Source organism: Bactrocera tryoni, chromosome 2 (assembly GCF_016617805.1).
Source record: "Bactrocera tryoni isolate S06 chromosome 2, CSIRO_BtryS06_freeze2, whole genome shotgun sequence".
Lineage (NCBI taxonomy): Eukaryota > Metazoa > Arthropoda > Insecta > Diptera > Tephritidae > Bactrocera > Bactrocera tryoni.
This window is the reverse complement of record NC_052500.1, coordinates 30,823,414-30,843,006: the sequence shown is the minus strand read 5'-3', so window position 1 is coordinate 30,843,006 and position 19,593 is coordinate 30,823,414. Positions and strand designations below refer to the sequence as shown.

Genomic DNA, 19,593 nt, shown 5'->3' with positions numbered 1-19,593 from the left:
ATGAAATTTTCACTGGAAAGCTTACCAATAAATATTGAATTCAATTGACAGAAATATGTGGAAAATGTGAAACAAGACGCCAGTATTGGCACTAATATTTTACGTGTTTCCGCCTCAGATGAGGACGCCGATAACAATGGCGCCATCGTATACAGCTTGAGTGCGCCATTCAATCCCAATGACTTGGAATACTTCGACATACAAGCGGAGTCGGGTTGGATCGTGCTGAAGAAGCCGCTTGACGTAAGTTATTCGTTTACCAATGCACATTTATAGCTGACATGCCTTATTTGTCAATATTTCATTAGAACTTTTAGTTAAAAATCTTTGATTTGCTTTAACTAACAAGTATTTAAACGGATGAATTTAGATATTTTTATGTTCATATGTACTTTTGTGTTTTAAGAACTTTTCGTTTTATTGTTTTACTAACATCTCGTAAACTGGCATGAATTAGGCGACCAAAACCGAAGCAAAACTTAAACCAAGCTCGCTGAATTTATAATCAAATTATTTAATGCCATAAGTGATGCCACGTAAGCGTGGAATAGATCATTCATAACGTCTTAGTTTGACAAAATTATTTTCTACATATACATTTAAGTAATTTCCGAAGCAAAATTTGCAATGATTGGTGACTTTTGTTTCGTTACAATTTTTGTTTGAGTTGTTTTTCTTACTATGCACCAACCTATGTTCCATTGAAAGTCTGATTTTGAGTTTTTTCACCAATAAGAAAATTCGCTATTCGATGTTATTCATGTAAAAGTCTATTATTTGATTATTATTTTTATAGTATATAACACATAAATATCTTTAAGAGATAAACAAATTGAAAATGCATTCGAATGAAACTATATGCAGTGCAAATTTTTTTAAAGCATATCAGAAAAGAAATGCAAAATCTCTTTTCTTCTCATACAAGGCGCAAGTTATGCCAAAAGTTGAAAAAATATTAAATTTTTTGAACATGAGTGCAACATCCTTAAGCTTACTTTCACTTTTTGGTTAGTTCATAGAAATTTTATTGAAAAGAGCAGCCTTCCCCTTTGATTTTTAGTTTTCAACAGAGAATGTTTTTGTATCGAAAACATTCTGAGTTAGAATTTTGGTTATAGTTTATAGTTTCCTAAAAACGCTCACGAAATCGGTGGCAGCGTTATTTACATAAGAGAAATTACTAAGAACAAAATTAAAATAGATTTTTAACATTTTTGAAAACCCCATTGTTACGTAGATCAGTAATATAATTAAGAATATAGGCGAAAACTGGCAACTTTGGTGTTTTTTGGCACTTGCAGTGCTTAGTATGTAGTTTATAGCAAGTTAGGTCGGTCGTTTTAATGCAAGGTGGAGGTACTAATAAATTATGATACACGCCATTTGTGTCTCAAACACCCACAAATGCTTGAGATTTAACATTTTTAATATATATTTAACTAAAAGTGACATTTTCCACACTGCAACAACAAACACCAATTAGCAAAACAACAACAAACACTAAAGACTTAACAGCGGCAACTGTTTTCAAAATGATGCTCAAGAACGATGACATTTTTTCGTATATCGTATTGTAGCTTATTTCAAAACAGACGTAATTGCTAACGAAAAAAAAATAAACGACACATTTATTTTTGCTTTTGAAATGATTTTTTGTACTACTTACTTGATTTTGTGGTTAATGCATATTTTTGTTAGTAAGTAGCAACTAACATTTTGGTTATACCGAATTTTTGTACAACTAAAATCGTATTTTTGCCAATTTTTATCACTTCAGGTGATATTTCTAACTTTTTCGTTTACCCGAAAGTTAAAGTTCGGCGGACTAAAACTTTTTTGAAGGTCAGCCAAAACTTTTGTTCTTCAAGCATTTTTTTCAATATCGCGAATGCATGTGTACAAATGGAAGGGAACAAACGTATCACAAAAATACAAAAATGTATAAAAAAATATAAAAATTTATAACGATTTTTGAGTGTTAAATTGTAGCGTTTACTTTTCTGTTTCGTTAACTGCACCTTTTGATGTTATATTCAGTTTTATTATTTTATAGTTACATTTTGTTTTTGTTTTTGTTTTTATTTTTATTGTTGCATATATTTGATAAACTCAATAACTAAAGCATTTCTCAATGATTTCTTTCATATATGTTTAAACTGTTATGAATATACAACAATTGTGCGTTACCACGCGCTGCATCTCAATGCAGGGTTGCTATCCAGTAAGTACAATGTATGTACGCACATGCTATCGCACTTCCGTATACAAATGTACCTCATGTCCCGAAAGTGGAGATGCTTATATATTTCTATGCTTGTCGTAACTGTACTTAGTCTCCGTTGCATAGTAACTCACCAAACCGTTAAATATGGCTAATCAAATAATGATCCATCTCATCAAACTTAATTTCGTGCGTCGAAGATGCAGTCGATAATTATTGGCGCTTTTGGACGATTGATTGGTAGAATACTTTTGTGAAGCTGAAGAGTTTCTGCGACATAATTATTCGCATGGAAATGGATAATATACTTTCTTCTTTGTTATCATTGGAGTCAGTGAGTCAATCAACTAGTTCTATATTAATGGTTTGTCGTTGTCGTCAAGTCATGAGGTTTACTAAATTCAAAGCAACGCTCCAAATTGCGAATATAATAACTGTCTGTCTGAGACTGAGAACTTAAAATTCGATTTTATTATTCATTCCTTGAGCGTAATACATTGATAATACATCGATTATGATGATCTGTTAATTTTTCGTTAAAAATTCCGCAATAGAAAAGTACGTATAGTAGCTGTCGACTACGCCAGCCTGAATGGAGCTTGCCAAAATTCTGGAACGATATGCCCATTACTTAACATCAGTGTCTATCCATCTCATTTTTGTTAACCATAAATGGAAACTTCACCTGGCGCACATATTGAAATTATAATATCTTTTTCGGGTATTTCAATAACCTTTATTTAATATATTTAGATCCAACTGTTAGCTCCAACGTGTTTTAAATGTTCAAACTAAACTAATTGTTAAATCTATCAGTAAAAATAATAATCTCAGTTTTATTAAAACAGCTTCTGAGAATAAAAAAAAACTTCCTAGCGTATACTGTGATAGTTACACGAAAACAATAGCTGAATCAATTAAACTTAAGACTCCTGTGTACGGACGTATAAATTACTAAAATGCTTAGTAGCCAATACAAATTTGCACAGGCAATTAAATGCCACTCCCAACAGTTCGGTGGGATATCTGAAGGTATGCGCTCCCAAGTGGGACAGTCGAGAAGACTCTTTCCATACAGCTTCTGCAAATAAGGTCTGGTAAGATTCCCAACCATACAGCATGGTCGCCAATAGGGCAATGGCTCGTTAAAAGCCCCACAACTAAGGAGAGGCTAACCTTACTGAGCGCACACAGATGTTTAGGTATCTAAATAATATCAAAATTTTCTTTTAATCTCACTATTTTAAATCTATTTCGCCTAATTTTACCGATTTTATGTTGACAGCGAATTCAGAATTATTGTTTTGCTTTTATAACTCCAAAGACTACAATAACTCCTCTTCAGTTAACTCTTTCATACAAGTAAGTTAGAATTAGGTTAATCTGGTAAGCCAATAAGCCACGCATGGACCAATTTTGGTCCTTTGCGATACCAGATGGAGTTCAGTTGGTAGATCCAAGAGGAGTAGTCTTCCGTTAGGATACCTGCGCTTGGCACGAATTTTAACAGACTCTGCGGCCTCACTGTCGATGCCTCCTCCATTGTATCATACCGTTATGTTTAGAGCGTAGTCTTGCCAATGCGGGACAGGTACACAAGAAATAATTCATTGTTTCCCTGGTGTATGCTCTAGACATTTTCTGCAGTCTTCTCGATCGATCTGCCCCATCCTGCTGACGTGTGTCGCCAACGGACAGTGATCAGTTAGTATTCCCCTCATATTCCTACAGTCTCTTCTAACGCGTACCAATAGGAACTTTGAGTACTTCCAATCTACATGACTTTTGCAGTTTTGTACCCAGGCAGTTTGTTGCATCGGGTTTTGAGTTTTTGTACCATGTATCTGTCAAGATCGTCGTACAGTTAACTGTTTGAACAAAATATTATGACTTACGGCATTAAGCCTTCAACCACTTTTACTGCGCAAAATCGCCCATTACGCCTTTGTTATCGACTCTCTGCTCTTCAGACGTGATTTCCCAGCGGTATTGATATGTAAATCTCTCAAATAATTGTATATTGAGTTCAAAATATTGGCGAAAAATAATACTTACATAAACGTTGTCTTGTTGTCTTTATAAACCATTATCAAACTAATTTTATTTTAGTTTTCATTAATTTCATTTTGTTTTACTGTCATGTAATTAGTACGTATATAATTTGTAACTTTTAGTTTTATTCTTTTTTTGTATGCTTATATAATATTATATACAATTAAATACATTTAAAAATACGCCGAATTGACGTAGAAACAGTTTGCTGACTTTCATTAGCCAAAGACTGATGAAATACACAATTTAGCCAACGGACTAACTAAATTAACGCAGTTAATTACTCAAAATTTTAACGATTGTACACAACAACAACCGGGGAACGTATCTCATACGTTCTCTGCTGTGGCACAAGTTTATCGTAAAATCAAATTAGCAAAGACACACACCACACACTAACGAATCATCAACTAATACACATGTTCGTATTAATCGTAATAAAAGGTAACGTTAGTCGAGAACTTTCGTTTAACTTAGCTGAAAGCTCCTTCATACATTTAACACCACTATTCGGTCTAAACTAAAATACAATTCTGTTGTTACCCAAGCGATACTGCTAAACAAAATAACTCATAAGCCAATTTCTTACAGACTGTTAAATAATTTTTACGATTCTTTATAACATAATCACAAAAACCCATTTTTTCTTTCTACGCAACGACAACACTTTGACACCACACTGTTAACATATTGAAACTTAAACGTACGGTAAAATATAACCAATACACTCACACACACAATAGCGTGACCGTTATCGTTTACGGGTGCGCGCCTCGGATCGTGGTGAGCCACCATCCTATGCCGATGTCGATGTTGAATTAGATGTAGTCGACCGCAATAACAAGCCGCCAATATGGGACAAGAGCATATACGGTCCAATACACATACGTGAAAATGTCACTGTGGGTACGGTTGTAACATCGGTGAAGGCAAGGTTTGTATATATATAGCGCTCTAACTGTACACAAGCGTCGACAAGCTGCATAACATACATACATATGTGTAGATACTACTTAACCAAGTGCTACTTACCAGCAACAAAAATAACCAAATAAATCTAATATTTACCTGTATTTTTAACGTAACCACTACGTAACAAAAGCTTGTCGAACTTACTTACAGAACTTATACTTTTATACACAAATAAATTTCCTTTTCATACTAACTTTTTAGTACCACTAACTTTAACATACTTTTAAACTGCATATTCTAATGTAATGTTAACTGATACTATTTGCAAGCAACTAACGGCAGCTTTTACGTGAACGTAAAGGACTTTTTGTAACCAAATCCCAAACAGGGATATTTTTGTTGGTGCTAGCGCCGTACGCTGTGTGCAAAGGCGAACACACCACTGCCCATTCGAAACATTGCCGAGCGGTGAGCGTCTAAAACTGTCACTGTGGTGTAATAACCTTTGCATGGCAGCACTGGCCTGCTTGCCAGCAGATAACACCAACGCGGCGTTACGTTCACAATGAATTTTTGAATTTTGTCACTGCCTTAAAAAATGAAATAAAGAAAAGATGATTATAAATACGAATAGCATTAAATGCATATTAATTTCACTGCTCTCTCCTTGCTCTCAACGTTGATTCCTCGCTCCAAAGAAATTTAAAAAAAAATTAAAAAGACAGTTTGTATTGGACACGTGTTTCCCACACATCCTCAAACGAATTGGAAATTCAATAAATTTACGCTACGCCCTGAAACCTAAGTCATAATGTGATGCCGTTTCATCTTATGAATATTGCTTACACGGAAAATTTACACGCCATTCATGCAAAAATTATTTTATTTAATAATGACACGTACTATATATAACAAATATAATTCATATTTTGAATGTTATGTTTGGGTTTGGTAAACTAATAGCAGCTAACGGAAAGGTATTATGTGTTTTAGGTGTCTGGAATTTAGCGCTTTTATGTTGAGGAATTGCATATAATCATACTATTTACTATGTTTAGGCTTTCATTAGGGTTAACTTACCAAGCTTCAGGTAACTAATTTGTTTATTAACGTTGTTTTGAAGAAAAGTGTTAAAAAACAATGCCATTGAATGCTTTGTTCTGTATAAACTCTGTACGCATTTTTAGTGTTTTCTAGTTTCTTTGGTACAAATGGCCTAATTTTAAGTGAATATTTACAAAATATGCAATATTCTTACTATGCACAAACGTATTGTGTTCATTTCCTTTTCATAGTTTTGCTTTACACTTATTTTTATTTTAACTCTTCATAATTTAAAAACGCTCTTTTCTTCAATATGCATATGCTAATAACTAGTAAGCAAGTAATTATATTACGGTGTACAAAACGTTTTTTAAAAACGTATTTATTTCTTATAATTTATTATAATTTTAGTTTGTCATATTTAGCATAAGAAATTGACGCTAAGCTCTTATATATGCTTAGCGTTTATTAGCAGATTTTTAATTTTTTTTTTTATAAATTTTTTTTATTTTTTACTTTTGCTAATTTTCAAATTCTATATTTGTTTACGCTGTTAAAAGTTTATGGGCTAGGATCGAGACAAAAACAAAGCGCATTGTTTTTGACGAAAATCAACGAAAATAATTTGCACTGCCTTAGAAAATATAGTAAAAAATTATACATACAATAAAGTTTTTTGCTTTTCACCACTTTGCGTGAAATTTTAATTTTTAACAAGACTTTTTGTAATTTTTATTTATTTTGGAATTTCATGTATATGATTTTTTTGTTTGCAAGTTAGCATATAATTCTTATGTACATTATTTATCCGTTCGGTTGTTGGCGCTTTTGATACTCTTTTTGGTTGAAGGTATACTTTTTTTAAGCAATTTACCAACTTAATAACTCAACAACTTTGCTAAAGTTTACAACTTATATGCAAAAAATATACATAATTTTTGTATTTTGCCCTCTTTTTTATAATTTCAAAAAAAAAAAAAACAAACAAATGAAAATCAAATCGTTAAACCATAACCACATTTTTGCGACGCTTCATTCAAAAAAAAAATCATAAACGATAAAATGAATGCTAAACAATTTTTGAAAACACGATTTGAATCATATGCCAATATGACACACAACGCGCCTGATATGCTACTGTACGAATTTACATGTGTGTGTAACAATAATCCAAATATATATATATGTAAATGTATATGTATATGTGTGTGTACCATACAGCGTGAAACATATAAATTAGAGGCAATGGCGCAGGACAAAGGCTACCCGCCGCTGTCGCGTACCGTCGAGGTGCAAATCGACGTAGTCGATCGTGCCAATAATCCGCCCGTATGGGACAATACGGTGTATGGGCCGATTTACGTCAAGGAAAATATGCCAGTCGGTGGGAAAGTCGTCTCGATCAAAGCCAGGTCTGTTTGAAAAAAAATACAAAAAAATTGCAACAACTTTTTTTATGAAATAAACATAGCACTAGAGTTGGTTTTGGAAATTGACAACTAAACTTAAAGCTTTTATACATATATATATATATATATAATATATATTATTTAGAAAATGTATCTGTTCGTATTCGTATATATACATTTAACATTTATAATTAATTACTACCATTTAAATTATTTACCATTTCATAGAGTTTTTATTTTTTAAGCTCTTTCGTATTTGTTTCTTGCCAAATTTATAAGTGAAGTCTCGTCTAAGTTATATATGTGTCCGTAAACTGTTCTATGTCAGCTGCACTTCTTGATCCATATCCTGAAGATACTTCCTTTGTGAAAAAATTATTTTTTGAACAAATTATCGGCGAAGATTGAAGCAAATAGAAATAATAAATAAAAAAAAAATTAAATTACTAAAAAAATAAAGTAATTACGCGGACAAATTTTTTTTTAGACTGTGACAACTACATATCAAGGGAAAAAATGGTGACAATGCTGTTTAAGCGCAGATTGTCGTCAGTTCGTCCAGCGATTGTCCGTGTGAAAGAGGCCAGCATCAGATATTTGACGCTAGTCATATTTTTGGGGCTGACCATAAGTGAAAGGATGTGTGTTACTCCACACTTTGCGAAAGTGAAGGAGCGACTGCAGGCAACCGTAGGCAAAATACGACGCAATTTGAGGAGTGGGTGGGGTCATACATGGTGACTTGTTGAGTGGCCTGTGCCAAATATGGAGCCGCTGTATGGTAGGAAGCAGCCACGACTGCCATAGAGTCCCAAAAACTCCTCTCAATTCAGCGTTGTATGATGCTTGCCTGTATGTCGCACTGTCTCAACGGATGATATGCAGGTTTTGTTAGGTGCCTCCTTCTTGACTTGATTGTCACACAGCGTGCTGTTGCATTCAGGTTAAAAAGGCGCTTGAGTGTGTCATCGCTGCGAAATTACTGGACTTTCGACGATGATGTGGAGAGGTAGGGATATCTAGAGAGCAAGTGGCTTCTAGATGATAGGATTAGGTGTAGGTGGCAAGCACTTTCGGACAATAGTCCTAACGGCTGAGTGACCTACGAGTACATTCGGGACGCTGGGTTCGTTGAGAATAACCCAGACTTCATATATTGTCAGAGTCTGAGTTTTCTGCTTATGGGGCATGGGCCTCTGAATGCATTTTTGCAGCAGAGGCACCTATCTGATAAGTCGGGTTGTTTTTGTGAGGCAGGGATAAAAGATTGGGTGCATTTAATAGCATGCTCGATGTACTCGGACATTAGGGATCTGGGTGGTATGGGGAATAGCTGGACTGATAGATTACTAGATTGTGTGATCTCCACTAGTCGGAATACCGAACAGTTAGGGTCGTTTGCGTGTGAGTTGTTTAAGCGGTGAAGGCGCTTAGCTGGGAATTAGGGTTAGATTTTGTATGAATGGTGTGTGTATGTGATGTGTGCATGGGGCCCCCTGACCACCAGTCCAGAGCCGTATGGAAGCTCAACTGGTAGTAACTTCGGCTACGAGGTCTGACCGGAGACTTAATTCTGGTACCAAGAGGATCAGGAGCCCTTGGAGTTCGCTCCACCCTGCTCATGCGGACTGACCTCTCGGGGAGTATCGTAGTGGTTGTGATCAAAACCCAATTGCGGGAAGAACTGACTTTGTCAGTTGAATGTGAAGTTGCATTGCAACCGCGTGCCGGACCCAAAGCATGGCAGCGGTTTTAGATGGGCCTCGAACCCTACCAAGGTGGTTAGTGTATCCATTCCACACTGCCAATTGGATTTGATCCGCTGTGCTTTTGAGCGCCGTGGGGTAAGGCTGTCGTCAGCAGGTACCCACGTTAAACACACCGGACGTTGTGACAACTACAACAGCTTTGTAAAAGTACGCTGACAGCGACAGTGAATAAAATAGAGGTGGTAAAAATATCATCAAGGGCGTCACTGACAGTGATAGCGACACTAACAATGAGAGTGACATTCAGAGAACGTTTACTACGGACCCAAACCACTGTCAGTGCAGCTAGTGATGATTATAACAACTTATAAAACAATAAGAGCAAAATTAACAGGCTCAAACCTGATTTGAAAACGTTTATTTTTGTATCACTGATATATTTTCTTTCATGACTGGATATTGTCCTTATTAACCTAAATATATTTTACCGATAATTTGGATCGAAAAATACTCCATATCCCCCTTAATTCCATTCATATTATACCCATTAATCATATACCCATAACCCGCACCAGCGCACATTTCATCCAAACACTTCACCTTCAATACACTCATGCTTCCGAAGCACCCAGCACCAAGCACAAGCACTGTCAAGCACAAAAATCAACAATAAGCAACCACATTAAGCACACTACTCACTATTTATGTATATATGTATATACCAGAATAGAGTATGTGCCCTTCTAGTTTACATTAGACATTTAAGTATTTGCACAGCCGTTGGAAATTTGCATAAGCACACCAATGCAACCCACCAACAAGCATGCACACACACACACACATTCACATGAGCCACACATTAGTTAAATGCAACTGCTTTGACATATTTATGCACACAAATATATACTATACATATCTATATATGTATATAGTAGTATATATACACCTACATATGTAGGTAACTATGCATTTAAACAAAATTATAACTTATTATACATCTTTGTTTACATTATGCCCCACACACACTTTCGTTTTTTCATCAGCGCATTAATTGCAGAAACGCATACGCCCACGTGTTTCCTTTAGCTTTAGTAGCATACTTGTGTCCCCAATAGCTAAGTACCACGCCTACCTCATGTGGCCGTTGAATACAGCGCTAATGACACTTTTTCCTTCCATTCGTTTGCTGACTTTTTATACTTAACTACCTTGCATCTTTTTTTACCCGTCGCCCCACGCACGATTCTTCCCGCTCTTTTCACGATCTCGTCTTCAGGCCAATATTAAAGCTCTTAACTCTTAATTAATTAAAGAGGCAATGAGATATGAGCACTGCTAAGCTCGGCAACGCGGTGAGGCCACATACATCTACGCTTGTATGTATGTGTATGGGTGGTAACATATTCAGTAATTTCACTCATAAATATGTATAACATTTAAACGGTTTTTATTTATTTTTAAAAAGTGAAAATATACTGCGCACATTTGCACTTTCGCCTGAACTGTGTCTGCGGTGCAAAACTTTTTTAATTTAAACATGAATAGATAGCTTTGGTTAGACACGATGTTGCAGCAACAGATGTGCGTACCAGCGTACAAAGGATGAGTAAATTGTAGCTGTAGTATATGGTGAAAATACATACCTAAATATGTGTATATTTATATACATGATGAGAATGATAGATAGCGAAAATGTGTACTAACTATACTCGCATAAATATTTTGCATACAAATTTTCATCCTGAAGTATCTCCGGCACACACAAATGGTTACTAATGATATAGCCTGTTCGCACAGCAGTTAATTTATCAGTTAACTGGTCTTTGAGCAGTTAAAGCGCTAATTTAGATCGATTCCATCTTAATTTACTACATTAGTTTTTAATCGAATACAAATCCAGATGAAACTAAAAGACAATTGTGCGGGTTGTTGTCCACGCTGTAAATTTGGGTGTGTTTATTGATAAAATAGCATTGAGCTGATGAATTTCATATTCATGTAATGTAATGAAACGTGTAACATCTGATCGTTAATCGAGAAGAAGGCTGTGTGAAAGGCAGAAACTGATATTTCAATTATAATCTTAATGTACAAAATTAATTTGGCTATGCGAGAAAGCTATGACTCTTGAGATAAATTTAGTCCCATCGATAGCTGAGCGTCAAAACGATTCTAATGCGGCCAGTCTAAAATATAACAAAATAAAAGCATAAAATTTATTTTTGAAATTTTGAACCTCGAAATTAAATTATTTTTAGTTATAATAAGATAGCGCTTCTGAAACTCAAGAACTGTTAAATATTGACATAATTTATATCGCATGTAATTTATCGTAAAGCTATAAAGCATACGAGTACTAATAATGCAGCTAAGTAAATTCCCATCGCTTTTAAATTACACTAATTTTTATGCAGAAATTCGACTTCATTGTTCAAACAGAAATACCGCCAAACTCATGCTCAGAAAAATCACCCAACTTTTCGATAACATTTATTCAATTTTCTGATCATTTAATTTTCATTGAATTATGACACACGTTTTTCATGTTATCGTGATATATTTAGATGAAGTGAGGTTTTCGATGTTTTCCTGTGGAACATATTTCATCTGTCCCATACAAGCTTTATTACACAACATCTCGTCCTTGCGCAGAGTCGGATAACACCCATCAAGCCACTTTATAGTCATGTTCCTTTTCTACCCAAATTTTCCAAACAATGAAATGCTATATCTTACAAACCAAATATCCAATAGCGATGCAATTTATACATGTACATTTCGTAGGTTTGGTCTAATGGACTGATTTATACATATACATTAGGGAGTTTTTTTTTTTTTTTTTTGAACTTTTCATTGTTTTCAATCCCTTCAAGAAATTTCCTTCGAAGTTCCCTAAAAAAATTCCCTGAAAATTTGAGCCCTTAATATTAATATTAAGGACTGGACTAAGTTATGTAAACATTTTCCATTGAAAATACACGACAATAGTGTTTATTTATCTTTAAATTTCCATAGCGCAGAGGCAATTTATGGTATCGCTTCGACTTTAGACACATATTCCTCAGAATTGAACACTCTACAAAAGTGCCCATTGCGACAAAGTCGAAATTCACTCCGGCGAGGTAGTACGGGGCTCTAAACCTTTTAAACCTAAATTTTTCAACGAAATTCGCATTTTTTGTATATATCTCGCAAAAGACAAGAGCTATAGAAAAAATGTACATGACAAAAACTTAGCCTAGCCCCCATACTTGTTATCAAACACCCGGTTGACTTTACTCTATGTAATTTGTGTTAAATCTTTTTGCAAGTTGTAAGAGTATAAATGTTCGGTTGCATACGAACTTAGCCCTTCCTTACTTGTTTAGATATGGATCTGAAAATTTCTACACGTCCTTTTCTCCCTAAAATGCTGATGATCTGTCGGAACCGTCAATATCGAACAATTATAAAATATAGCTGCCATACACACTAAACGTTCAAAATCCTGTCCTTATAAGGAAAAATTTTTTATTTGAAAAGATTAATTCATAAAATATGGCAACTAATATTGTAAAAGAAAACGGTACATTTTCCGAACAAATTGTTCAGATCGTATCACTATAGCATATATCTGCCATACAAACTGACCGATCAAATTCTAGTTCTTGTATGGCATATTTTGAATTTCTTCAAGAGTTTTATAGATTCGGTGCAACCGAATTTAACGTTTTTTGTTGTTTTAATTTAAAGCTATATTTTCCATAAAAACTATTTATTTATTTCCGAAAATATATTACTAGTAACAAACTTTACTTCTAAGCAGACACGACAACGAAAAGCACAAGCACCAGCATCCTCACTTAATAACCAAATGCTCGACTATCGGCAAATATTCGTTTAAGCTACTAGTCTGTACTCACTAAAATCTAATATTAACCGCACTAAAATGCTATGAATAGCAAGTAGGTAGCTCTAAGCATGCACAACGAAAGCGCCGCACAAATTTCCTGTAAAAGCACTCAAATAAGTTTTGTTTATTTAATCATTTTTGAAAAGTTTATATTTTCTTTTTGTAAGTAAAAAAAATTGAAGATAAAAATTCTGAAGCTGTATTTCGAAGTAATATAGTTTCGGGTATTGCTCACAAACTGTTTATGTGAAATTTAGTAGAGAAGCAGCTAGTGCTTACATATTTAATAGTGACAAGTGTATATTGTTCATATAGTTAATATTGTTAAGAGAGTGGTGAGGAGAATAAGTGTATAAAATAAAATATTAAAAAAAATTAAATTTAGAAACCTAAAAAATTTTTTAATATGATAAGTTTAACAAATGTTAGCAAACTATTTTTATGACAGTCATTTATGAACGAATGATTATGTGCAAGCGTGTGTGTGTGCTGACGGGGCTTTTACTCCTTAGTAGTTGGATTCAGGGCGTTTAACGTAAGTGCGTAGATACACGCTCACATGAAAATGTAGTTATGTAACACACTTACGTAATAATAGCGCACACTTTCCCTGATAAAACATACTTATGGGCGCACATCATGGCAAAAGCCGTACCAACCGCGCCCGCGGAGGTCATACAAAGCCATTAGAAACCAAAAACAAGAAAAGAGAAGACAACAAAACAGTCATTAAGTGCTACTTCTTCACACGTTTTTTCGCCTAGGCATACTGCAACGGAAATATGAGTGTGCGGTGATTTTTCCGTTTGTCTGTGAATGCAACGGATGCGCTGGGAAAGTGATGCCTTCCTTTCAGGCGATGCTCGTCCAGCTGTGTGTGTGTGTGGGTGAAGATGGCGCGTTTGAATTTCGCTTGCATTTGATTTTATTTTTCATTTTGCGCCTTTGTTTTCACTTTTCTCCCTTTAAACAAAAAATTTGAAAATTTTATTTGCTCTTTTTGTATACGTGGCATGCACCGGCTTCTCTATTGTTGTCTGTGCATCTGCGGATGCTGACGCTAGGCATATCCGTGGCAGTTTTTTTACACTTTTACAACATTAAGCGCACTATACCTTGTGGCATGGAACAATAGCTGGGTGGAAAAACGCTCAATAGCGGCAAAGACTACTTATGAAAATATTATTACGACTATTATCATGACACGTCGGTGATCTCTATGCCGCAAGAGTGTACTCGCGATGTACACTGCTAACCACAGCCATGTTACTGCTAAATGTGCACGGTACTTTCGCTCCTACAGCGCATACTTGCATATTCCTTTGTGTATACATAATATTTAACGGTGTTAACAAATGTTAACATCGTTTTGCCCCACAGTCAACATCGTGTTTACTTGCTATTATCGTAATGCGCCTTGTATTATATACATATCTACACATGTTGTGTGAGTTAGTGTGTTTGTGTAGACATACACCCAGTTCTGTTCATTGCACTTTTCTTCACACACAACAACTACATCATTTATCGGCGTTATTGCATCAGCTTCGAAGAAAAAAATGCACTGCTAAATCGGCCAAATATGAGCAAACAAAAAAAGCAGTTATATAAGCAAAGATAAACAAAATTATATCGAAAGTGTAGACAGGATAACTGAGAACCCATCAATTGCATAGATTCGCGGTACACGACCGGGAAACATACAGGCTATGTAACTTTTTCACAGAGAAGAAGGAACCAAAGTATTTTTCTAGGTTAAATAAATATGTTGACTTGAGTCCAAAAAAGGTCCCATTTGGACAGTTAGATACACTTTTCCGTTGTGATTCCCAGAACTTCTAGGTATCGATCAAAAAGACCGTCGCATAAAGGCAAAGCATCTAAAGGCAGCCACAATGTTATTAAGCCGACTAATATCTGCTCCAGCCAGCTCTGCCAGGTTCGTAGAAAGTACGAACACCGAAATACTTCAGTCAGCTGCTTTAGCCTGGCTAAAGCTGGACAGAGGAGCAGAAAGTGTCTAAGTGTTTCTACCTAATCTTCTTCACTACAACTTTGACAAGTTGCTTAGTTCAAAACCTTTAGCCTCACCCCATGAATGTTAATAGAACAGTGTCAAGTTAGGACGTTTATCATTGCGACGATGTAAGCCTTGCTAAGAGCTAGCAGTTTAATGGGCCTTTTTCGTTCGACTCTGAGCGAAAGGGCTTTCGCAACCCCACAAGTGATGGTTGCTGACCAATGTTTGCTGAGCCCACTGAGAAATTCGGTATCCTGACAAATAGATATTGAAGAAAAAAAGGGTTTAAATTTGTCCGTTTTGGGGTACCCGCGTATGTAGTCGTAATGAGTTTTACAAGCCTTTTCAGACACTTCCAAGGATACTAGAACAAATGTTTGTTAGAATAACATCTCAGGTCTAAAAAAACCGCCAATAGAGAGTGCTCAAAATAAGTTTGGATGGTTAAGTGGTTGTACCAAAAGCATTCCACTTTTAGGAATGAAGAAATTGAGTAACATGGTAGATCTCTAAGCTCCAAAAACTTGGTTAAGCATATTTAGCAGAAAGCCAGTGCGTACATCATGAAGTGAAGTTGATGAAACGTTAGAAAATTATCTCCTTCCCAATCAGCGGGTTTTTGAGTTAGCCGGGACTCTATTTAGCTTCCGCTTTCAACTAAACAACACATCAATATAACTTTCTGTAAGATTTTTTACTACTGGATCATCATTGGTTGTAGTGGATTTTCGATATAGATTAACAGAATGACGTCTTCTTTCTTAAAATAACACAAAATTTGCTGAACCTAAAAGAGATATGGCACCCACTAAAACATACATAATGAAACATTTCGAAGCTCCCACCTGCTCAAAACATATGCTTGCTCCTACAGTAATCGTTGATGTGAGCAGCATAACTCCAACTGAATTATAGGTAGACGAATATTGGTTTCAAAAATTCTGAAAACAGCATATTGGGCTACTAAAGCATAAATATTCAAAAATAAACTATTTTATGTGCTTTTGCAAACAAGAGCCGGACTCATAAGTGTCGACCAGTTCACATATTGAATTCAAATTTTGAAACAGGTGGTAGCACGATACTCCCCACTCAAAGCTCACTAAATAAGAAGCACATATCTATATGTCCCATGTGTCTCCACAACATTTTATAATATTGTCCGGTAGTTGCATCTGGGATAGTGTGCGCGCACAGCAACTCACTGCTATGTTATGCGCTTTTTGCGTGATAACACAGCTGAAATTGTATGCATTAATATATTTGCCAACCAACTCTTTAAAAACTTATATGCCGGCGTAATTTCAATGGGACAACAACAATAATGTTTATGGTTGCTGTTGTTCTGCTTGTATGTGGCAGTTACACAATACTCGTATGAGGTGAAGTTCCCATACCTTTACTTACCTACCGAATATGCACATACATACATATTTATTGCAATACTGTTTGTGATCTAGCCACAGGCAACGCATCGGCATGCGACATGTCGCTGCTCAAATTCCATTGCTCCAATTCCGCTCGACAGGCGCGTAGAGATTGTGTGCCCAGTATGGCTATATGCAGCATCCAATACAGTCTATGTTTGTGCACCCCTGCACGGGAATATTTGTCGATTCTTGTACTCAGCGCGGTATATTGCGGACTGTTGCGGCGTAATGCTATGCTCCTTAACTTGCGAGCGAAAGAGGTCACACGCTCCAGGGCCGATTGCGCACTTGCTCAAATATTTGCGCCTTAAATGCTATATTGAATGTGCGTCTGTGTGCATGCGTGGGTGGATGCCCAGAGCATAATGCACTAATATGTAGTGAAGAGCACGCGTGCCGCAATTGGCGATGCGTAAGTTAGATAAGTTATATTTTAAATGCCATCACGCAATTTAAAGGAGTTGCAGTTTTATAATGGCAAATGAATATGGACACATACTTAAGGGGTTACGTGGGTTTTGAAATCTCAAAAAATTGCTTTATTTTTCACTTCTTTTAAATATTATGATATGTCGACAACATTTTCCAAAGGTTTCAAGGCAACCGCAATAATAGTGTACAAGTTAGAACATTTGGGAAAGCGGCCCGTCGGCTATTTTAATATTTTTTCGTGTTTTTTTCAAACATCGTTTTCAAAGTCGATGTTCGAAATTTCTCAGAAACTTCTGAAGTGATCTTATTGAAATATTTCAAAGTTCTTTTAAATATGTTGGTCTCTTGATTGCTGCAATGTTTTTGTTTTCGATTATGTCTAATTTTTTGAAAGAAATTAGAGCTAAAATCAAAACTCATTTTTTTTAATATTTCGATTATTCACGACTTATACTCATTTAACAACCTCTGAAATTTGATATTTTGATTTTGGATGAATCCTTCGTCGATTATGCTGGCGACCGGAGGAGACATTTTTGGCCGGTTTCGGAGGCACCTGCTACCAATGGCTGAATTTCATTTTATTTGAAAAATTCAGAAAATATTTTCCAATGTTGCTCTTTGATATGCTCATTTATTTCATGTATTATATGAAAAAAGGTAAAAATCGGCATTTTTCTGCAGTCAAAATCCACGTAACCCCTTAAAGGGCTATACCAGTGTGACACTTTCAAAAAAAATTTTTTTTTGGTTGCTTTTTCGATTGTTTATATATTCAGAAATATCCTGTGAAATCGGCAAGGTCGTATCTTGAATAGTTTTTGAATGGCAGCGTTCTAAACAGCGATTGCTCAGAGGTGCAAACATATCTAAGTGAAACTTTAAATGCGTTTTTCTTGAAACGACATTTTTCAAAATTGCTGACATTATAACTCAACGAGAAATTGACCGATCGACTTCAAATTAAAACTGGATATAGTTGAATACATTTGCTATACAATAGACTACGATCTTTTTGATTGGTTGAAAATTGTCAATTTGGCATTAAAAAAACGACCTTTTTTTCGTAAAAAAAACTATTTTTTTTTTTCAAAATTACGCCATTTTCTTAATTTTTGATATTTTCCAAAGACCGTAGTTCATTGTATAGAAAATATATTTAAGTTTATTAAACATTTTGAATTTTTTTGTTTCAGCTACTCAATCGACCGGAATCATGCCAGCAGTTGAGACACTTTTTTTTTCGGCACTTCTGCAGACTGCACATAACTCCGTTATTTTTCAATATTTTTGTAAAAAAAAAAAATTTTAATATAGCTAAAAATATACTTTACCCCCTTACCCTTAAAGGTCTATTTTTGAATAAAGTGCTTTCAAATATATGAAATAATAAATGTGCTCCATGTTTCCAAATATATTAAAGTTGTTAGCACATGGCATTATGGTTCGCAAGTCAATCTGATTTCAGTTGATAATTTTCAATTCGGTATTAAGAAAACAAGTCAACTTTAGACAATTTATAAATAATATTATCGTAATTTTTTCTTAACTCCATAATAATTACGCTTTCGAGCAGTTACCATAGTGTATCCTTACAATTGTTTTCTAGAAAAAAATTTCTTTGAGTGATCACGAAAATGTTTTGTTGATCTACGAAATGCAGCTAGTATAAAATCTTTTAAATATATTGTATTGCATTGATTTTTCATTGCGAAATGATCATTTGCTTAATAACTCTGAAATCGTAAATTTGAAGTTTCTTCTTCTTAATTGGCGTAGACACCGCTTACGCGATTATAGCCGAGTTAACAACAGCGCGCCAGTTGTTTCTTCTTTTCGCTACGTAGCGCCAATTGGATATTCGAAGCGACGTTAGGTCCTTCTCCACCTGGTCCTTCCAACGGAGTGGAGGTCTTCCTCTTCCTCGAATACTTTCAGAGCTGGAGTGTTTTCGTCCATCCGGACAACATTACCTAGTCAGCGTAGCCGCTGTCTTTTAATTCGCTGAACTATGTCAATGTCGTCGTATATCTCGTACAGCTCATCGTTCCATCGAATAAAAATTTGAAGTTTAGTTGTTCCAATTTCAACTCAATTAAGCCGAGTTGAAAAAATGTGGATTTAGCTGAAACTTTAGTCAAAAAGTACACATTTTAAAACAGCTGAAGTGCTCTAAACTCATATTCTTTGTTAATGTTTTCTAAGAAATTAGCATGCGATTTTCAAATGTTATTGATAAAGATTTATAAATGCATCCCTGTCAACAGAATTTAATCCAAATATAACATTGCACCCTTATCTACTAAATCTATTTTCAGAAATGTCCTTTTAACTTTAAATTTCAGTTGAGAAAAATTAAATAAAGAGCTCACTAAAGAGTTAGATTAGAAAAAACTCAATAATAAATTTCGAAAATCATTTGTGAAAAGCATTTGTTTGAAATGGGAAACCCTATAGGAAAATTTTAAACTT

At 35.1% G+C, this 19,593-nt stretch overlaps 1 protein-coding gene across 5 annotated transcripts in view; it reads left to right on the top strand.

Moving 5' to 3' along the window:
* LOC120767234 (neural-cadherin) overlaps nt 1–19,593 on the top strand; it is a 204,758-nt gene that overhangs the window by 10,659 nt on the left and 174,506 nt on the right. For 4 of the 5 annotated variants that reach the window (XM_040093067.1, XM_040093066.1, XM_040093065.1 and 1 more), the window contains exons 5-7: nt 52–243; nt 2,210–2,221; nt 5,017–5,207. In XM_040093067.1, the coding sequence (XP_039949001.1) occupies nt 52–243; nt 2,210–2,221; nt 5,017–5,207 (395 nt within the window). Of the gene's footprint in view, nt 1–51; nt 244–2,209; nt 2,222–5,016; nt 5,208–7,450; nt 7,642–19,593 lie in introns of all 5 variants that reach the window. The other variant, XM_040093068.1, reaches the window with a different exon arrangement.